The sequence below is a fragment of the Alligator sinensis genome, unplaced genomic scaffold (genome assembly GCF_000455745.1).
Source record: "Alligator sinensis unplaced genomic scaffold, ASM45574v1 scaffold551_1, whole genome shotgun sequence".
NCBI classification, from domain to species: Eukaryota; Metazoa; Chordata; order Crocodylia; family Alligatoridae; genus Alligator; species Alligator sinensis.
The window spans coordinates 713555-735910 of NW_005842526.1; the positions used below are offsets into that span (position 1 = coordinate 713555).

Here is a 22356-nt window from a genome sequence, read left to right on the forward strand (position 1 = left end):
ATTTACGTGCCTGAATTCCCATCAGCTTCAAGTGAGGGTTTAATTGCTTAGTGGTTCCTGGATGGGGATCTTTGTGCTCCAGTTCTCTGCCTGTAAAATGGAGATGGTTGCTGAGAGTGTTGGGAAAAGAAAAACACCAAAGACAGCCAGGCATTCAGATAGCCTGATAACAGGGGCTGTATAAATACCACTGGGAGGTGAGGGTGTCAGCGCAGGTGAGAGGGAATCTGGCAGCCATGCTAATAGTTGGGTTGGGTATTTGACCGGTCAAATAAAGTTCAGGCAGTTGACTGGTCAAATATTGGTCCAAAATTGTAAAAGAAATTGCCAAAAGGTCCATATAATACACAGAAAAATCACACCTTTTTCATTAAGAAATGTGTCAAAAACAATAAAAAAGCATATTTCTGTCAAAAAATTACAAAAAAAGTAGGGTTTGGGGTTTTTTTTTTGGTAAAATTGCTAAAATCTTTGACCGGGCAAAAAATATGTAGTCAATTGACAATATTTGACTGGTCAGTTTGATCTTGCCAACCCACGTTAGTAGTGATTCAGAAGGGGAAGAGGCTTGGGATGACATAGCACCTAATACCGTGTGCTGATGGGACAGTTGCTATCCTGGCCAATGGCCTGGGATGCTTCAGAGGAACAGGTGTGTCTGCTGGAGCTGGGATGGGCGGATGGCAAAGACTCAGGTCCTGCATGGCATGGAGGAGGGCATGAGCTGTGCTGCAGGTTTAGGGCTGCGGAGCTCCCTGGTTAAACCCGTGCCTGACTTTGCGGGGGGGTGTGATGAGATTGAGTTACATTCGATAGCCGAGGCTGACATGGAGACGTGGCATGCTGGAGGGCGAGGGTTGCATTGCACTGGACTGTACGCGTGTCAGAGAACCTCCCAAGGAGCACAGCAGAGGAGGTCTCAGTGCAGAAGATTGCAGCAGCGGAGGCCTTGATCTGGATTGAAAACTCCTGGGTTCAATTCCTGGCTCTGCTGCCTGTTCCCAGCATGACCACGAACAAGACCTCTGCTTCAGTTCCCTCATTTGTAAAGCCTCATTAATGACACTTGAGGTGGAATGGAGCCCGTCATTGTTAAAGGCATGGAGGTTTTTGTGTGTGTAAAGGGCCAGAGAGCTCAAAGTGGCTTCAGTAGCTTGGTAAACCTTTCTTGCCATCAGCTGCCTTCTGTATTTCACTAGTAAGACCCTGTAACAGAAAGCCCCAGGCATCTCTGCTACTTAAAGAGGAAAAGCAGCCCAGCCAGGGAGCTCTGCAGGCAGGCAGGGGGCAGGGCAACTGGCTAATAGGATGATTAGCCAGCACCTGCAGGTGGTCAGATGCCCAGATTCAGGCAGGGCCAGAGAAGCATATAAGCTCAGGGCTGGAGCTAGCAGGGTAGTCTCTCCCTGGCTGCTACTAGGGAAGGAGTGCTTGTCCAGGGGTGTCTAGGATGTTGGGTTGGTGTGGGTTTATACTCTTGCAGGGGTGGAAGGCTGCTACATGTTGGTATTTATGTTATAGTCCTGGGGCTTGTGTTTCTGTTGTGTTAACTGGTAGGTTGTGAATGAGGCTATAGGGGCAGTGTCTAGAGAGGGGCACTTGATTGCCTTGAACCCTGCCAGGGGCAGACTTGGGGCTTAAACACTTATTGAGTGGAGGGGTGCATCTGAGAGGGGTGCAGCTATAGAGGGTCCCAGGTCCCAGCATGCAGGGACTAGGGGCTTGGTGCCTAGAAAGAACAAGGGAAGCCAGTACCTTGAAGCCAGGTCCTATTCAGTGGGCCTAGGCTAGAAGCCCTAGCTATGTTATAAGGGGCAGAGGCTGAGGCTGCAAGAAAAGGAATATACTGGTAATCCCTGCAAGGCTTTGGGTGTGGTAAAGTGCATTATGCAATTAGTCCATAAGGTTTTGGGTGCCTAGCTAGCCACAGTGGACTATAGAGGCCCAGCCAGGTCTGTAGGTAGCCTCCCTTGTGTATTAATTTATAATCCATCAAGGTGTGGAAGGTGAGATGGGCAGGACGTGGTTGCATGGCCACCCTTGGGACCCTGACTTGACATATCCCAGTAAGGATGTGAACAACTCCTTGGTCTCTCTCATCAGTGCCATGCACCTTTTATTGACTGCTTTGCATATTTGCATAGCAAGCCAGCGTGCTCATGTGCTCTATTGCTGCTGTGATGGGGACAAAAGATACAGAGGAGACCTTCACTCTTCCCCTTCGTTTTTGTGTCCGATGCAAAATTTCCCACCTACTCAGGCTGGATCTTGTGAGGCTGCTGTAGGCAGCTGCCCATCTGCCTGATTCAGCTCTGGGTTTACATTCCAGTACAGGGCTTGGATTCCAGAGATGCTAGTCGTCACGCAAATCGCCTTGTGACTAATGGCCACGCACCGCTGCAGTTCACGTACTCGGCACTGATGTGGCCACAGGGAGGGTCTTCTGATTGCACGAAAGGTGGAAGGTGTCGAGGGGTAGTGGGTCAGAGTTGAGACGAATACTGGCTTTCTGCATGTTTGTGAGCTGTCTGGTTCCCTTTCAAACCAAACTGCTAAGACCTGGGTCTACGTATTGAGTTATCCTGGGCTAAAAGGGGCTGAGGATTTACTGCCTGGCATCTTTCTTTTGGCCCTGAGCTGTGTCTCGGGCCAGGGGGACATTCACGCAAGCTTTATGCACAGGCAGGATCTGGAGGCAGCAGTTCATGTCCCATCAGAGCAACAGGGAACAGCTCTTGCTATGCTTGGCTGCTTTGGAAGATCTGGGACTCAGGAGTGGGAAGCAAGCAGGTGTATCCTGGAGGAAGTGCCTTCCTGGGTTTGTGATGTAATATTGATGGGAGACCTTGACCTTTTGACTCAATGCAGGCCTTCTGCCAACCGGCTTTAGAAACCCCCGAGTGCATGTTGGGGAGCAGGGCTGGGAGCTGATATGTCCTCCGTTCACACCCTTTTCAGGTACCAGCCCAAGCTATGGCAGTGGAGGGTACCCAGGGGACACTGAGATGCTCACCACCTTCAGCTGGGATGACAGGAACGTGCGCAGAGTGTTCATCAGAAAGGTAATGTCCTGGATGGTGTCTCGGACATCCTCTGAGATGCTCCCACCAGTTAATGGGTCCCTGGATGAAGAGGGGCTGGAGAAGGAAGGGAGAGTGCAGCTCTGTAGGTATAGCCAGGCATGGCTCTTGAAAATGCCAGGCTAGGGAGACGCAGTTGCTGACACGACTTGGCCCTGCTGCTAACCTGGTTTGGGGCGTGCTCGGATCTGCATCTGAGCTGCCCAGCTTCGACCCATCTCCGCTGACAGCTGAGCCTAAGCCCAGAGGGATACAGAAAGGGAGTGCTAGCACAGTCGTACCACGTCCTGAGACTTGGAGCAGGTGCCCTTATGTCATACTAGGGCAGTGCAGGCTTCCCGAGCCCAGTTCCCATCTGATATAAGCCGGTGTTGTGCTACTGAAGCAAGTGAGCCAAATTCCTAGCCAGGGTAAATCATTGCCACTCCATTAGAACAGCAGAGAGGATTTGTACACCAGCAGAGGATCTGGCCTCGTCCCTGTGGGAGGAGTGTGCATGGGGGCAGAGTTTCCTGCCTATAGACTGCCTGACCCACACAAATCGGATGTGCTGGCTTATCGTTTCAGGTTTATGCCATTCTCATGGTCCAGCTGCTGGTCACGGTCAACATTGTGGCTTTCTTCACCTTCTGGTAGGTGCCTGGCTTAACAGCAGTCCTCAGCTTTGACATCTTGCTTCTCCTGGGTTCTTAGTCACCTGGGCAAGTGGTTCACTTTCTCATGGGTAGCGGTCACCCAGAGACCTGTTTATCTTACCAAAGGAATCTGAGTACGTTTCCATTGGGCGGGTGCTGTCACTGATACCGGGACAGCTTGTAGGCGATGTGCATTCAAGGAAGTGAGTACCTTCGCTCAAGTAGCCGTCGCTCTGGAGCTCGGATAACTTACAGCTTCAGATGCATGGAGTTCAAATTACCTCTGGGATGAATAATGAATCTCTGTGGCTTGAACTGCAACCGCGAAATCCCTTAGCTCAGATGCCAAAAGCTGCTTCCCTTTGCTGAACATGGTTTCCTGATCATTTACCTTGGGATGGGTACAGCCAGCACTTGTAGAAACATGTTATTTTATAATTAACATGAAGAATTAGGGAGCTGTGAGTACAGGCCATGAATCAGATGGCTTTCTTACGGGCTTATGGAGGGGTGCGGTTACAGCAGCAGCCTGGAAGTAAAGATACGAGCCCTGTATACTTTCAATGATTCTCACATCCCTTTCCTTTCTCACCCGCAGCGATCCAGTCAAAGATTACATCCAGACCCACCCAGCTTGGTACTGGGCCTCCTAGTGAGTATCCAGTGGCTTTCTTTTCTACCTGTAACAGCTCAGAAGGGGCTGAACAGGGCCAGCCAGTGCAACCACCAACCCAGAGAATCCCTCAAATCACTGTGTCAAACCCCTGCACACCACTACAAAGCACGGACCCACACACCAGGCCCATCCTGTAACACGCTGTAGGTCAAAACAGGGGAGACGAGAGTGCTGCCACTACAGCAACAGGACACTAGGATCATAGGAAAGTAGGGCTGGAAGGGAACTCGCACACATTGGTGACATGTCAGGGGGACATGGGTTGGGGGAGACTTCTGTGCTGAAGGTGGGATGCTGGGTGTGGGGCTGGAGCCACTGGTGGCAGCAGCATGGAGTTGTGCCCCTGCACTGTCTGTACTTAAGTGTCACTTTATGTTCAAAGTCATCTAGGCCAACCTCCTGCTCAAAGCAGAATTGTCCCTAACTAAACCACCCCAGCAAAGTGTTGCTCTACCCTGCTCTTGTGGCATCTCCATCCTTGGAAGTTTTCAACTGCTCTAGGTAGCTTGACCACCCTCGTACTCAGAAAGTTCCCCCTCATCTCCAACCTAAACTTGCTGTCCTGCAGCTTGAGGCCGTTGGTTCCTAGTCCTATCCCTTATGGCCACGGAGAAAAGCCTATCTCCACCCTGTCTGTAATTGCCCTTCAAGTGTTTGAAGACTGTTATCAAATTTTCTCTTCTCCAGCCTAAAAAACTGGTTCTTTCAGCCTTTTCTCGTAAGTGTTACCTCCCAGGCCCTTTAATTTATTTTTTATTTTTATTTTTTTGAGCCCTGCACTGGACTCTTTCCAAACTGTTTGCAACCTTCTTAAAGTGTGGGGCCCAAAAATGGATGGAGTACTCCAGACGAGGCCTAGTAATTAGTCTTCCTCCAAGTATCTACTAACCATTGCTCATCCTACTGAGGAAGGCAAAACCACTTGCAGTCCATGCCAACCTGACACGGAGGAAATGGTTGAATTTATCCAGAGGCAATCCCCTGCCCCCCAGGCCAGCCTGCTGGATCTGAACCACTGCCCCAAACAGAAGCTCTGCAGGTAAAAAGCTGTAGCTGTGCAGGGGATGCTGCCGTGTGATGTTAGCTAGAGGTGTCCTGCTGCAGTCAGATGGAGGTAATAAAAGCACTGTGTGCTGTCAAATGTGGTCCTGTGCATGGTAAGCAAAGCCCTGTTGAGAAACCTCCAGACAAACAGTTTTGAAATCATGCCTTCTCACCTGCTGAGCTCGGGAGAAGTCAGAGCAAAGAGGGTTTGGGAGATGCCACCGAGGCAGGACTTGGGTCCCAAAGCCATCCCACTGTGCCAGGGAGCACCAGGCTTGCTGCCATAGAGGCATGGCCTGGTAGCATAGCTGGCTCCTTGGCACTGCTGCACTGAACTCCTGCTCTCAGCTGTGTGGGGTAAATTAATGTAGTGCCATTGAAACCAAGGGGGCTGCTGGAAGCTGCACTTGCTAGGGTCTTTCCTCCTGTCTTGGCAGCCATTGGAGAATCCATGGTGAAAACCATAATCTTGGTAGATCCAAGGCAACTCGGACTGGATGTAGCTGCCATGATCTGAGTCACAGAGAAAACTGCTAATGAATGCTTGCCAGACTGGACCTCTGACCCCACCCACCAGGCATGCTAGCCCACTTCCAGGTCTGAATAAATGCCAAGAACATCTTTTTATAGCTGTGCCCCACAGTGTTAAGGTATTTGCTGCTGCAGCATTTCCGAAGGGATTATGGCTTGCATCCTTGCCCATGATTAAACTGGCAGGGCGTGAGACACAAGTGACAGTGAAGAAGATGCTCCAAACCTGTTTCTAATGAGTTCATACCCAAGGTACAGATTGTGTTCTGGCCCTGAGTGAGGGACCGTGGCTTGTATAACTTTGGAGGCAGACCGAAAATAGCAGTAGAGGAGGCTGGTATCTGAGGTGCAGGAGGGGGCAAGTTGTTTTCCTCCATGGGCATTAGACTTTGTAGATTTGAAAGGCAGCATTACCTTTCTGTAGATCTGGACAGATGTTGTGGTCTCCTGGCCAGATCCTTGCTCTCTCACCTGTGTCCCTCTCGAGGCAGGTCCCCAGCGTGCTCTTTCATCTCTTTCCAACTCTGTGTGTCTCCTTTTTTACTTTCTGTTAGGAAGGAAACCTGTTTCACCCCAGACGGTATCCTATTGCAGGCTGCATTTGAGAGAGGTGTTCCTGGATCACTGGCTGGCTGGCTTTCCCTTCCTCTCTCTCATTTTACACCCATCCCTCTTTCCTGCCTTCCTGTCTTCATCTCTTCACCCATCCATCCATTATGTCTCTACCTATCATTCTTCCCACCCCCCGTGTCCATCTTGCAGGGGGCTCTGAGCAGGTTCTGCGGTTCATCACAGAAAATACAGGAGTAAAGGTCCTTAGCTGAAAAGAAGTCCTTCCTTTCCCATGTCAAACATCTCTCTCAATGCCAGGGACTTTCCTTCCTAACCTTCCCTCTGCTTCTCTCTCTCTTTCTTTACTTTTTCTTTTCTTTCTTGCAGTGCTGTGTTCTTCGTGACATACATGATTCTGGCTTGCTGCTCTGGACCTAGGTAAAATAACTTCTTTCTGAATTGCACAGCACAATGAAATGGCCTGTGGGTGCTCTCCTGGCCTGTCCCAAATCCAGGGTCTTTGCATGCCGCACCAAATCAAACATAAACTGAGGCTGTCTCTGCCAGCAGAGGTAACCCAGACGCTGCAGTGTGTCGCAGAGGGGTTGAAGTCATGTTCTGGTCTGATTTGTAGCGTGAATGCAGTGGTGCATCTCCCAGGGGATACAGTTGTGTGCTGGTGCTGAGAATGGTTGTGTGGGGCTACATGGTGCATTTGCAAGCAGATGCAAGTTGCAGTGAAGCGGAGAAAAACCTCCTGTGTGGTATCTACGTAGCTTTAGGTGCTCTTTAGAATTAACATATCACTGCCTCCCTGCCCTATTCTGCACAGATCATTAGGTCTATTACCCCCATTATGCAACACGCGATGCAGCCCCTTTTCGGTGATTCTGCTCTTGGGTAGAAGTGCTGATTGGCCCTCTGTGCTTTGCTTTCAGGAGGTATTTCCCATGGAATCTGATCCTCTTGAGTATCTTTGTAAGTATTGCCACTGACTGGTGACTGCCTTTCACGGATCTGATTGATGGTTGAGGCCAGCAGGCACCACTGCAAGCCCTTGGTCTGACCTCCTGCATAACATGGGCAATTTCTTCCAGTAATTGCATTGCGTTGAAGCCAAGAACTTTGATTGAGCTGGCACTAGGTAAGGAGAGGGTGATGGCAGTGCTCTACTGAGCACTGGCTGAGGAATTACAAACAGGTGGAGGGACTATACTTGGTCTTAAGGGTTGGGATATGACCTCATTTTAAACCCTTTGAATGGGAGCAGAAACCATGTACAAAGAATATCTACTGGGGTGATTTCCCTGTGTTTGAGCTTGCGTTTGTCAGCTGAACATGGTCTAACATGGATGCCTGTCTCTTCATGAGCTGTGCACTTGAGCATGGGAAGCCAGTGCACCTTTTATACAATTGATCCCTCTGAGCCTAGAAGCCCCATCAGGTTGGAGCAGGGTTAGGCAAAATGCAGCCCGCAGGCCGGATGCAGCCTGCCAGGCCATTCTATCCGTGGCGCCCCTAAAAAATTAGGAAAATTAATATACATCTGCCCCTGGCTGCCTGTCATGTGGCCCTCGATGGCTTGCCAAAACTCAGTAAGTGGCCCTCCGCCGGATATAATTGCCTGCCCCGGGTTAGAGCCATGTGGGCCCATCAGTGTCGTTAGCCAAGAGCAATGTGGCTCTGATCACACCTGGCCACTTCTAGCTCCCCAGCTTGAGCACCTGGGTATCCAGATCCAGCTAGGTACAGTGAGGCTGGACTGGAGGACAAGCCTTGAAGCTGTAAGAAGGCATTTTACTTCCCCGGGCACTGTAGCCTTCAGATGTCTAGCATTTGAGGGGCCAGATGCAGGGAAGTGCCAGTGAACCTGTGGGCAGACCATCTATGTCAGCAACACCCCTGGGCCTCCAAAAAGATCCACCTACCCCCCGTGCCATCTTTGGCCAACACGATGGCCATCTCCAAAATGGAAAGGAGTGGGAGGTCATCAGCAATGCTCCTTCTGCTCCCCCTCCATGCAGGGTGACCGTGTGACACCTCTAGGGTAGCTGTGGGATTGTTCTTGGAGGAGCCGAGTGCGTGTCCCACCCAGCAGTGACTGTTTCTTTTTTCCCCACCAGACGCTCTCCATGTCCTATCTCACTGGGATGCTCTCCAGGTAGGTCAATCAAATCGGTCTCGGACATCTTTTTCTTTCCCCTCCCTGTTGCAGCCACTCCCAGCCAGAAGTGCTGCATGGAGCAGGACAGCAGCACTGGCTCTGCAAAATCTGGCCTTTTTCAGGAGGGAGCTACTAAAGGGAATGGGGCACAGGCAGTGTCTGTCTTTGGTGGCTTCCACACACTCCAGCCTCTCCCAGCAGGAACAGCTGTAGGGAACAGGGGCCTCAGGGAGGTTTCCATGTGCTCCTGCCCCATCTTTCCCGGCTGGAGGTGCTGTAGGGTGCGATGCAGGGACGCTGCCCTCAAACGAGGAATTCTTGTCATGGCCCAGAGTTGATATAACCCACTTTTTGTGTTTTTTGCTATTGCAATTCACTCCCAAGATCTTCCCCAACTTGCATGGGTCTCTGGTGATCAGGCGAGTGTGCCAGTGGCTGGTAGCACTTGGGCGGTGGGTGCAGTAACGGTGAGATAATGCCGAGGATCTCAGAAGGAGAAGCAGAGACCAGTAAGATGCGTCGGCCCGCACTCTCTCTGACGTAACTCAACTGCAATCAATAGAGAAGGAGCAGCTGCACGTTATGCCCGTAGCCTTGGACTCTGAGCCATCCTTCCTCCTCCCTGGTTGGTGCCGAGTCCTAGCTCTCCCCAGAAAGGAATTCAGCTGTCGTCACCTGCAGCACCCAGGATGGGCCCTGGTGATGAAACCACTCCCCTCTAGCCTTACACTCCTAAATTCCAGGCCTAAGGCTGTATGCCAGGGGTGGGCAATTATTTGGGCTAGAGGGCTACTTAAGGAGTTTCAGTGAGCTGCTCGGAGGTAGGATCAATTCCCCATCTGGCCTGTGAGCCACCACTAGGATCTGGAGGAGGGAAGGCTGCATTGCATGCTGCTCTGCCAGCCAGACCATGCAGCATATGGAGTCCTCTGCACCCCTGCATCCCCCCCCCCACTTCCCGTTGGCACTATATAGTCCTGGCATTGGAGCTGCCACAGCTGAGCCTGCACAAGACCAAGCATGATGCAGTGCACCAAGTAGCCAACTCGCCCACCTTCCTGCCAAGATATGCCCTTGCTGCACCAGGAAAGCTGGGTGGCTGCCCTGGGCTGAGCACTGCCCCGCAGCCAGCATGGAGTGGCACTGCCATGGCAGGGGCTCATTGCAGCGGGCAAGCAGGTCGGCTGCTTGGTGCACTTCTGTTGGTAGCCACAGCACCAGCAGGAAGCCAGGTGGAGGAGGATGGATGCAGAGGAGCCTGTGTGCCTGGCCCTGGCTGTAGCAGAACAGAGAGGCATGGGGTGCAGCTGTTGGTGGTGTCTGGCAGGCAGGATAGGATCAATTGGTGGGCCAGATATGGCCTGTGGGTTATATTTTGCCCACCCCTGCTATATGCCCTGCCAGGTGTCCTCTTCTGCCTGAAGCAGGACACCCATTCTTGGCTTTTCTGTGTCTTATCCATCTGGCCACTCATGGGGCAAGTGCAGATGGTCACAACCCCCCAGCTCTATCATCTGCCCCTATTACTTATGCACCCACATGCCAAGGCCCTGACACTGGGACTGTCTCTCCCTCTACCTGATTGTCTTTCCCACACTCTGATTACTGGGTTCTTACTAGGAATTTGGGGGGGGGGGGTGTTATGCAACTTTTGCAGCTATTACGACACCAAGTCAGTCCTCTTGTGCCTGGGAATCACAGCCCTGGTGTGCCTCTCTGTCACCATCTTCAGCTTCCAGACCAAGGTGGGATGATCTGAACTAGTCCTTCTCCAGGGGGCAGGTTATGGGGGAGAGGGTCTCGGTGGGGGAAGAGAAGCACAGGTCTGTCCACAAAGAGGGGACCTAGGAGAGCAGGACATGCAGCGCAGTGGATGAACTTGGATGGGTAGGGGGTTGGCTAATGGCAGTGGGATGGCGGCAAGGGGGGATCTGTATGACAGAGATGGGGCTGGGTGTATGGGTATGAAAGTACTGCATTTGGGGTACAGCTGGGTTGTACAGGGGAAAGTATGAATTTAGGTTATAAGGGGTGCTGGGGTCACAGGGTTTGGGGTACAAGGAGTAATGAAATGTAAGATTTGGGGCACCAGTGGGTGTGGCAAGGTCTGGGATATGAGGATTGGGATATAAGGACTGGATCACATTGTTTGGGGTGTAGGCAGGGTATGATGCATTCTGGGGTACTGGGCTTAGGATATAGGGGGCAAGGGCTTTGGGGTGCAGGCAAGGCTTGGGGGCCTGGTGCCTGTACCCCTCCCTACCACAACAGCATGCCCCCTGCTCTCAGCCAGTGAAACTAATCTCTCTCTCCCCCAGTTTGACTTCACCTCCTGCCAGGGCGTCCTCTTCGTGATGCTGATGGTGCTGTTCTTCGGTGGAATCATCATGGCCGTGATTCTCCCCTTCCAATATGTGAGTGGCCTCTCTCTTTTTTTTTTTTTTTTTCTCCGCACTTCTGTACAGTCCCTTCCTTGCTCTTGCTGAAGCAATCGGGGTGGAGGAGGGGGTAGTTTCCTTGCTGTCCTGTGGCACTTCCAGCTTCCTTATCCAACCTCTGCTTAGCAATGTGGGAGTTTCATCTTCTCATCTTCCTTCCTGCTCTATTCATCTCTCACACCCTAGCGCTCCCCTGAACCATTGCTGATCTATCACTGTCTCCCTGCCCTGCCCTACCTCTACCAGAGCATGAGTCTTGGTTTGCTTCCTGCTTGGGATCTGGGGATGGAATTGCCTGCTGTGGGGAAACAATAGGCTTCCTTGTTCTGTCTGCAGATCCCCGCTCCTATTCCAGACCCATGACTGGATGCACGGCCTCTGCCTCTCGCAAACCTAATCCCCAGCTTAAATGATGAGACAGGAAGCTGGTTCCAAGCAGTTCCCCTTGATCCACTCCCCTAGGGTGGGAGAGACCAGGACGGGGGCAGAGCTGGTCAGAAGTGACCTTTTACAATGGCAGGAGTGGCTTTAATCATTCCCAATAGCAGCGGTTTTCAACCTCTTTTCATTTGTGACCCCCTAAAAAAAAAAAAAAAATTGGGGATGGAGGTACAGACCCCTTTGAATTGTAAATGTGGGCGTTCACATAGTCTTGATTGACCATAGTCATCTTTTCATGGATCCCTTAGACATAGTCTGTGGACCTCCAGGGGTCCACAGGTTGAAAACCAGTGTGGTAGAGGGTCTTCAATAGGGTCCAGCCAATTACTGGTTCCCCAGTGTCATTCCATCTATATCTTTGGGCTCCTCTGGTCACGTGGGAACAAGTGAGAAGGAGATCTGCCTCACCTGCAGTCTTATTTCCTCCCTGAAACTGAGCGGTGCCTTGTCTATTTTTTCCATAGGTCCCCTGGCTCCATGCTGTGTATGCGGTACTGGGTGCAATCCTCTTTACTGTGGTAAGTGGCGCTCTTCTCCAAGGGATGAGAAGTCGAACACAGTGAAGAAGAACAAACCATTTGGGCCCTGAAACACCAGGCACCTATGTTAGGCAGGGTCATACTTCAAATAGGTCTGGCCCTACTTTCCCCTCTGGACCCCTTCCTGTCCAGATGTGGGATGTGAGTAGCAATCAGTGTGACCACCTCCGCACAGCCCCTAGTACGTGATGAACACGGCAAAGTTTTGGTGTGATGGACAAATGCTGGAATAAGACCAACTTGTTGTGGAACAGCAAAGGGCATTGGGAAGAGAGTTCAGTGGAATAGTTAGTGCCCTTGAGCACAACTAAAGTGTGCTAGCAGGGGTGTGTGTGATAGGACATCAAACCTGGCAGAAGTCAGAATTGAAGCTGAGAGGTGAGTGAGGAGCCCAGGGTTGTCTTGTCGCTCAAGCATAACCCTGTTCCTGCCATCAGAATGGGTACATGAAAGACCTGGTGGGGACTGCGGTTGAGCTGGGAGACTGGTGAGATCCAGACTGGGTAGTGGGGGTGTACCATGGGTAGGAGAAATGCAGAGCCATGTGTAAAGCCCAGGGCCAGAAGAGCAGGCAGAGAACGGGCTGTAAATTCAGTGCAAATTGGCATGAACGTGATGGTGCTGCCAGACTGGCTTTCATTGGGGTCCTGCTTGCTGTGTGCAATGTAAGGGTGTCTCTGCAGAGAGCGTGGGGGAGTCGCCTCTGCTGGGGGGGATCAGGATGACGGTGGCCTTGGGGTGAGGCGGTACCATCCGGACTCGCTGAATCACAATAGCAGTTGAGCAATATATTTAATAGCTAGTAATTAGCTGGGATGAAATAGTTGGGGACAGTTCTGCTTTGAGCAGAGGGTTGGACTAGGTGGCCTCCTGAAATCTCTTCCAACCCTCATTTGCTATTATTTTAAAGTCAATGGCAGGAGCTCAGGCATTTTAGCTGTGATTCATGTTTCATGATTGTCTTTTAAAATATGTAGGCTAAGGAGCTTATAATTAGCCCATAAACTTCCATAGTCAGACTCTGGCAGCTCCATTTGTATATGCCCAGGTTCATTTATACAGGCTCGGGATTTGTCTAATCAAGGTCACTTATGGTGGGTTTTTTTTTATTACGGGAAGATGAGACAGGCCCTGCTGTGCTGGGCGCTGCTCACAAGCCTGCTCAGTCTTGGAGATCTTGGTCTCACTCAACTATGTCCAGTTTTTGGGTCCCCCAGTACAGAAAGGATGTGGGCAAGCTGGAGAGGGTCCAGTGGAGGGCAACAAAAATGGTTAGGGGGCTGGGGCACATGATTGGTAAGGAGAGGCTGAGGGAAATGGGCTTATTTAGTCTGGAGAAGAGACGACTGGGGGGTTGGGATTTAATAGCAGCGTTCAACTCCCTGAAGGGTGGCTCCAAAGAGGATGGAGCTGGGCTGTTCTCAGTAGTGGCAGATGACAGAACAAGTGGCAATTAGGAAAAACTTTCTCCCTAGGAGGGAAGTAAAGCACTGGAACAGGTTACCCAGAGAGGTGGTGGCATCTCCATCCTTGGAGGTTTTTAAGACCCAATAGACAAAGCTTTGGCTGGGATGATGTAGTTGGGACGGTCCTGCTTTGAGCAGGGGGTTGTGGACTAGATGTGACCTCCTGAGGTCCCTTCCCACCCTCGTGTTGTATGATTTTTAACTCGCTTTCAGCAAGCAGTAAGATCTTGGATGGCATCAGACAAAGTTGGCACATGCCTCTCTCTCTGTGCTCCTGGAACTGAGCTGCGGGGGTAGAGGAGCAGCAAAGTGACTTTCCTTGGGCTACTAGGTGGAGCAGGCGAGGGACAGAAGGGGAAAGCAGATGCAGGGACGAGAAGCCGGGAATAGAGCCCAGGTGCTCTGGTTCCCTAGCCAGCGTGCTGTTTGCTAGCCCCCACTCCCTGTCTATGGGGGAGCCGCGCTGTGGTTTGCTGGCTTTGTTCACAGGGCATGTCTACCCTGCAAACAGGGCTGTGACTGACAGGGCACAAGTCTGCCCTTGACCCTGATGGCAGCTGCTGCTATCTCTACTGCCACTGGTATGTAAGTAGGGCTGTAACTCTGGCTAAAGGCTACATACAAGACAGCTGGGTTTGCTGTAATGGGGCATTATCTCCTCAAGGGACATGGTGCTTGGAACCTGCAAAACCTGAATGGAGAAAGCCCTGCAAAAAAACACTGCTTAGAGAATTAACCTGTGGGGGCAACCCCTGGGCTTCCAGAGGAGGGTAGGGAGAGGGGCTTAGCTCCTTGAGACAGGGGTCGAAGCAGGGTTGGTGTCTATCTGCTGTAGCAAGGCCAGCTGGATGCCAAAGGCAGGAGACTGCAGCTCATGGAAACCTCGCAGGGCTGCACCCTGATCCTGGGCAAGTTTGCATAGCCAGTCCTGGTCCCCCATTCTGTGCAGTGCATGGGGTCATACTTCCTGGGAGAGGAAAGGCAAAGGTCTCCCAGCAGGTACCCTAAAATCCCTTATGCCTCTATAGCCATCCCCATCCCCTGATCTGCACGGGGACATCTGAGCCAGAGAGCCCTGGGAGAGGTTGTAGCTGTCTAATGGCAGAGGAGTAAACCTTCCTGCGCATGAGCTGCTGAAGGTGATGCACTGGGGGCTGACTGGCTCTGGGCTGGGAGGCTGCCCGGGCAGGGTATACAGGCTGGTGGCAATGAGCTGCCCTGCGGAGGGGTGGGGAGAACAGGGTCATTAGATAAGCCTGGGCCTGATGAGAAGAGCTGGGATAAAGTTTAGCAACTATCTGACAGTCAGGATGGGCTTAGGGACAGGGTAGCTTAATGACTGAATACCTAACAGAGAAGCTGGGGATTTTGGGGTGAGCCAGCAGGTTTCCCTGATTTAACTTCCCTGTACTACCCTGATGCCCCATTGCCTACCCAACCCTTTCCTCTGCCCTCATGGCCATTGCTCCATGCTTGCCCTACCTGCTGCTGGTACCTGACTCTCTAAAAAGGCTGTTTTGAAGCAGGGTGAAAATGGGTACAGAGCTTTCAGCAAGCAGTGAGATCTTGGATGGGGCCAGGCAGGACATGCACCGCTTTCTTCGTGTGCTCCTGGAACTGAGCTGCAGGGGTAGAGGAGAGGCAGGGATTGCTTGCAGGCTTGGCCTGCCCCCATGAGCGGTATGGGGAGATGCTTTGTTAACAGACCATCCCTGGGTGACCACCCATGTCTCCCACCACCCTGGGAGAAACCCAATGTGCTGTGGGGTAATGGTTGTTAGCTCTGGTACAGCTAGACTCCAGGTTGCCCGAGACCTGGGATAAACGTTTTGTAGCATTCCTGTGGGATGTTAAGCAGCAGCTGCATTTTTAAGCAGGGTGGAAATGAAAGCCATCCTCACAACTAGCATTTGGGACTTTTTAGAGAGAAACAGCCCCTTGTCCAAGCTGCATCCTTTCTGATCCTCTCTGCACATCTTCTCCCCTTCCCCAGTTCCTGGCATTTGACACCCAGATGCTGATGGGGAACCGCCGGTATGCGCTGAGCCCGGAGGAGTACATCTTCGGTGCCCTCAACATCTACGTGGACATCATCTACATCTTCTCCTTCTTCCTGCAGTTCTTTGGCTCCAGCCAGGAGTGAGTGCAGCCAGGAGGCTCCTGCTGCCCCCTGACAACACACAAACATGTCAAAAGGAAAAAAAAAAGAAAACAAAGAAAATAGAAAAAAAAATAACCAACCTTTTTGGCCCCTTAGGCTCCATTCCATCAACCGAGCACAGCGCCCTGGGTTTCTTCTGCAGCTTGTGTATATATATGCTGTTAACCCTCTGTGACTTGGAAAGCAAACTGTGGCTTCAATGCTATGCCTCCCCTGTCTGTGCCCTGAAATCAAACTTGAGCTGGGGCTGTAGGAGTAGTAGGGCACTAGTCCAGGGTCTTGCTCTTCCAAAGGCAGCAGGCTTCCCCATCTGGATTTCAGTATGTCACTTGCTACTGAGAAGATAACTCACTTGGAAAAGATGGGGGTTGAGAATGGGTCCCTGGCAGGGCAATCAGCTGGGGCAAAAAAGAGACTAGGTGAAGGGATCCTTGGATCTGAGGGATTTCAAGATGCCCTAAACACTCACCCTTGCTCCCCTCCGGTTTGCACTTGTGTACAGGATCACATGCCTTTAGCAGTAACTCAGCCCAAAAGAAAGTGATGCCTCTTTGGCAGGTTTAGGTGTAGGAGATGTACCTACTGGGTGCAAAGATGGTTGCTGTTCATCTGATGTAGCCCCATAAAAGACCTCATAAATGATCTCCTGTGTCTCCCTTCCACATGATTCCCCATCTAAGGCTATACCCCAGGCCAGCTCTGTCTGATCATGGATGCCACTGACTTATCCCCAGGGCAGGATTAGACTGGGGCTGTTTTAAGGCCTGAATTACTGATGTGGGAGTCAAGACCATATGGAGGGTGGAAAAGCCTGGTCCGGTATTGTTCAATGGGGAGAGAGAGGGTGGCGGCAGGGTCCTGACTTCATGGGAGGTGGGTTGTGGGAGAGGAGGATGAGGAGGTCCTGGGATGGAAAAGGTGGCCAGGGAGAAAACAGTGAGGCCAGACCCAGACCTACATGTCCATCATATGGGATCCAAGACCTTGGGCTATCTTCACCCATGGCATATACCTGGGCGAATGTTCCCAGCTTGGAAAAGTACAAAGGGTCTTGGACCACAGTGCAATATAGGCATGCCCCACGGGTGGCTTTCTGGGCAGCAGGTTGGACCTAGGGAGCTGGAGTGGTTGTCTTTGCTGTGCATGGAGAATGCTCTACCCCCACCTGTATGGGGTAGCTTGAATGCCACTGACCAAGCCTCCATGGCCCCCACTTCCATGACTCCAACCCTACTCCTTTCTCCTCTTGGGTGCTCTGGCCTTTGAGTAAGGCAGACGGGCAGCAGAAGGCCATTTCTGAGCTACTGAGACCGTGGGGAATGTTACAGCTCATAAATATTGGAGCCGTATTCATTTTGCATGACCCAGGAACTGCAGAGAGTGCCAAGAGCATGCTCCATAAAGCAGGATCTCCATGCGACAGCTGGGCCCCTGCTGTGTATGAATTTGCATCCAGCATGAAGAGCCGTGGATTCCTCTCCCTGCTCTTTGCTGTACCACTGCCCGGGAATGCATGTGGTACCCCAGGAACAAGGTGGACCCCACAGCATGTTCCTCAGCCCACTGCTTGACCGTAGAAGCAAGGGCATCCCGAATGGAGGCTGGTGAAGTGTCAGATTTCGAGGAGGAGAAGGATTTGAGTTGCAACCAGACAGGACATCCCTTAATAAAAAAAAAAAAAAGTCCATATCACCAGCAAGGACTTTTTTTTTTTCCCCCCCCTAAAGGAGCTACTCAGCGTTTTCTCTCCCATCGTTGCATCTTCAAGGGAATCCAGTCCAGGTTTTTAGAAGATGATCTGAGCTAAGCACGGCCGATGCTTCAAGAAGTGCCCGAGATGTACACCTGTCCCTAAGGACCACTGTGGTGACATTGAGTAGATCCATCTGGAATGGGGCCCAGGTTTACAAAGCCTGCTAAGAGATGCAGAGCACTTCTCCTGACTCACCCTGGCAGCCAGGCCGGGCAGGTCCTATTAGCAGCCACCCAAGCTAGAAAACCCATTTGCTATTTAAGGGGTTGTGTGAGAAATCCCCAAGGAGCACCTGCATGAAGCTGAGCAGGTTGGTGTCTGAAGAGCAGGGCAGGGAGAGGAGGAGTAGAATATTTAAAAGGTTCAGTGAACTGAAAAAAAAAATAGGTGCTTCTGGTGGACTGAATCTGTTTTGATCTGAAACAAACTGATTGGTTTTGTTTCTTGGCATTCTTAGTAAAAGGGCTTGGCTCTCGTGGGGACCTTGGCACCGTTCATAGCATAGTCCCTTACCCCAGAGCTCACTTAGGATGTGCTGGACAAGAGAGCTGAGTTCAGGCCGCATGCTATCCAGAATGAAACAGCTTTGGCAGGAGAGCTTGAGAAAAGCAGAATAGCCGAGTCCCGGGGCTGGGCTGATCACCTAGAGTATGGGAGGCTTTTGATTCAAGCCCCTCCTCTGACCAGGCAGAGTTGAGTCTTGCACCCAGCTCTCCCCCATCACTAGTCTTGACCCTCTGTGTATAAAGGAGGGAGGGGAAGGGTCCTTGTCTGTTTTTCAGTTTTGGAAATGACTCCTGTCTTGTGCAAACCAGTGCCTGGGAATGTCCAAATGAAGCCCCATCTGTGTTTCAGAGGGCCTGGCTGCATGTCTTCTTCAGTCAAACCTTTTGCCGAATTACTGAACAGTTTCAAGGTGACCAAAACTGCCTTTTTTTTTTTTTTTTTTAGTAAACAAACTATTTGCCTCCCTGAAATTTGCCCAGCCCAAAGGTTCAGCTCGTACTGAACAGCTCTCGGCCGTGAAAGCATCGTGCCCGTCTCCCCTTGCTACTCCAGCTGTCACCTCTGCCCTGAGCTCGGTCGTTTCCAGCTCCGAGGTGAGCCACTGCTGCAGTTGGCTTGCATGTTGCTGAGTGCATCTGTTATCTTTCCATCTTCACCCTATTAATATTCCCCATTTGGGAATCCAGTGGCTGATTTCTAAGTGTCAGGCCTGAGGCTGCGATAAGAGAGCCTTAAGTCTTCTTTAAAAGGCGATCCTTCCAGCTGATAGGGGCCGTTATCTGCCATCTCCCCAAGAATGCCAGGGTATATGCGTCACTGAGCTGCCTCTGGCGACTGCAGGGTGCTGGAAGGGGAGCCCATGCCAAAGGCTCAATAGTGTACATTCCTTCGCTGATGCTGCCCTGGCTTTTACCCCTCACGTGACTGCATACCCTGGCCACATGTGCCCGAGGAGAGGAAAATTACTGTGCATTGCTGTCAGAAGCAAAGCCTTGGTCTCCCTGCTTCTCTTCAGGCCATTCCCATGTCCCTTCCCTTTCTTGCTGCCTTAATCCCAATCGATGCATTTGTGTGAGACCTCAAGCTGCCGGGTACCCAGGTGATGCTGTGCCACTTAGGGGTTATTCCAGATTTACATTATGCAGCAAGCACTGGGTTTGGCCCCTTGGGACCAGATCCTCATCAGCTGTTGCTGGGAGATGGGCAAGTCAAACTGGTACTAAAGGAAGCCATTTGCATCATCAAAGCCTTTTGCCTGTGCATTCCCCCCAGATCAGCCCCAGTGGAGCTGTGAATCAGTATTACTACTAATAACCCTGCTGTGGTGGTGCCTAGGAGCCTCTCCCATGGACAAAGCCCTTGCTGCTTTGGTGGAAGGATGAAATGCAAAAATTGTTCTTCAGACATCCCGGGACATTTCCATGCTCACGGGGACAGCTGCAGGTGGCTCCCAGCTCTGAGACCCATTTCTCCATTGGGTTTTCATTGATGCTGGTGCATAGTGGGGCTAAGACAGTATCCAGTGAGAGCTGTGCTTTGCACTGGTGCAAACCATGAACCCTGGGACAGGTGAGTAGAAAAGTAGGCCTGAGCGTCTGACACCATCAGGGGAAGGAGACAGTGGGTTCATGCAGGTCTCCGAATCATCTCTTGCCCAACATTTCTGCCCTCCCTGTGTGTTTGAGCATGCACCCTTTTACTCAATAGTTCTTGTTCCAGTGATAACTCATTTATGAAATTCCTATGTCATGTAAGGAGAAGTCGTGCAAGAAAAAAGCAGCAGGCCAAGGTAAATGGGGAGTCCCATGCTGTAGCAAATCTGTGATCACATAGACCCTAGCTAGTGCTGTCCTGGATGCAGTAGCCATGCAGCACTTCAAAGCAATAGCAAAATTAAACCTCCAATCCTCCTGCTTCAAAAGCTCACCCACCTGCAGCTGGAGGTAAAGGAGAATCTCCATGAACTGTTGGCAATACAGGGCCTATGACACTCAGTTGCAGTTCGGTTTCTCTCCAGGAGCAGGCAGTCTATAAAGTGCCCGTGTCAGGGCAGTTGTTTGCACCTGATACAATAGACAGAGTGGGGAAGGAGGGGGACAAGTGTCCTGGCTGAGAAATGATGGAGCAGCTGAAATCAGGTTGAGGTGGGAGCTGGTTCCTGGAGACCCCACCTTGCACAAAGAAGCCATTTCCCACATCACAGCCCCCTCCCCACCCACCCCGCCGGCAGCCAGGGCTGAGAAGAGCAGGTGGCTGGTTATTGCATTCACTTCTCCAGCTAGCATGCCCCGACCTGGTCACCCACGAGCCTTGCCGCGAAATCCAGACCAGGATCTGAACCCTGCAGCTGGCCCCAATGCCATGAGACGAAGCTAAAGCCCTGGAGCCATATCCCTGCTGGACTTAGGGAGAGATTTGGAACTGCTTTTGGCCCCCTGCTTCTGCACCGTCTTCGAGTGTGGAGACAAATTGCTTCTAGCTACTGCCGCCACCCGAGGCCACGCTGCCCAGTGCAAAGCTTCTGCAGGGCATCCGCTCCTCTATCCCTTCTGAAAGCCATTCGGACAGCACTGTGCGCAATAGCTTTGCTACCCCCTCGTGTTTCTCAGTGGAAGTGCGGGCATTCCCATTCTTGCATGTCTCCTCTGGTCCCTCCTGCCCTCTGCTGCAACCAGCACTGCTATCCTAGGAAAGGGCCCAATACCGCTCTCTATTGAAAGGTCCCAGGCCCTCTGCCGTGAGGAATGTATAAATGCCTGCTGAAGTCCCCGCTAGCTTCGGTGATTCCAGATAGGGGCCGGAAAGGAGAAATATTGGAGGGCAGGGGCTAGGTTTTCTCCAGCTGAGCGTGGGCAGTGCAGGGTTGTTAATCTCCATCCGTATGTGCTTATTCTCAGTACTCGGCATCCTGGTTGCATCTGGCCTGTGTGCTCCTCCCTTTGGCCGCTCCGTTGTTTTCACTGTAAATAAAATTTTGTATTTTCTCTGGACATTGCTAATAAACTGTTGCAAAACAAAGCTGGGAAGATCTTAGGTTGTTTTCCTTCTTTCTGGAATGGGCTGAAGGGATGAGATGGCTTCCTGGAGAGCTGAATCCATCAAGGGAGGGGGGTTTTTAAGGCCAGAAGAAACTAATTAGATCCTCTTGTCCAGTGGTTCCCAGACCATTTGGACTAACGGGCCACTGCTGGCCCTTAGGATTTCTCTCGGAGTGCTATGCCCTCTTTTTCACAACTGTTGAATTAAAAAGGGAGATGGCCAGCACAGTCTGCAGACCAGCTATTGACCACTTTCCACAGGCCGCAGTTTGGGAGCCGCTGATCCAGTCCAGCCTCCTGTATTACACAGAGCATATCCAGTTACCCGTATGGAGAACCCAATCACTTGCAATAACACATCTCTTCTACAAAGACATCCAACCATTCTTTGAAGAGTTCAGGGAACGGGGAGCCCACTACTCCCACTGATAGCTTGTTCCAATGGTTAATCAACCTCCCTGCAAAAAATGTGCATGCCTAATTTCCAACATGAATTTGGTTTTAATTCCCAGCGACTGGTTATTGCAGTGCCTTTTCCTACCCTTTAGCGCTTGCTGTTTTCTCCCTGGGAAGAGTGAGACATGTCACCTGGATCTTTCTGCTAAGCAAAATAGACAGAGCTGCTTAAGGCTCTCATAGATTCATAGATGGTAGGGTCGGAAGGGACCTCTATAGATCACTGAGTCCGACCCCCTGCATAAGCAGGAAAGAGTGCTGGGTTCAGATGACCCCAGCTAGATGCCTATCTAACCTCCTCTTGAAGACTAACCTCCTCTTGAAGACCCCCAGGGTAGGGGAGAGCACCACCTCCCTTGGGAGCCCGTTCCAGACCTTGGCCACTCTAACTGTGAAGAAGTTCTTCCTAATGTCCAGTCTAAATCTGCTCTCTGCTAGCTTGTCCTGCATGGTACTATGCTATGACAGAGTTAATTAATTTATCATGCCCTAACATTGGCTCATGTTCAGACAGTGATGCTTTATCACAGAGCTAATTAGTCAACTCCACAGTAAAGCACACGTGTTGCTGCACCCACTGACCATTGTTTAGAAGGTCTAAATTTACCACTGTGTGATGATTCAGCATTAGTCCTCCTCACTATTAAAAGCTATATAAACTCCTTTTGAGATCGCAGAATTTCATCAGAAAATGTCACAGATAATGTGCTGGCATAGAACAATGTTATTGCTATTGCATTATTTATCCAGTTTCTCTTCATATGTTAGTGTAGGCCTTGCTGAAGAATGAATTAATACAGGGTAGGGGGAGCCTTTCCTCCAGCCACAGCAACCAGAGCCCATGCCTATACCCACACCAGCAGCTGGAGACAGGG

At 51.3% G+C, this 22356-nt stretch overlaps 1 protein-coding gene across 1 annotated transcript; it reads left to right on the forward strand.

The window, feature by feature from the left end:
- Positions 1 to 1408: 1408 nt before the first annotated feature.
- On the forward strand, positions 1409 to 18134 carry FAIM2 (Fas apoptotic inhibitory molecule 2). Its single transcript, XM_014523731.1, has 11 exons — positions 1409 to 1457; positions 2959 to 3062; positions 3648 to 3712; positions 4314 to 4367; positions 6906 to 6956; positions 7457 to 7496; positions 8642 to 8679; positions 10340 to 10427; positions 11001 to 11096; positions 12026 to 12079; positions 15560 to 18134. Exons 1-11 carry the CDS (start codon positions 1451 to 1453, stop codon positions 15707 to 15709), a joined length of 747 nt encoding a protein of 248 aa, XP_014379217.1. The 5' UTR covers positions 1409 to 1450; the 3' UTR covers positions 15710 to 18134.
- The last annotated feature ends 4222 nt before the right edge of the window (positions 18135 to 22356 follow it).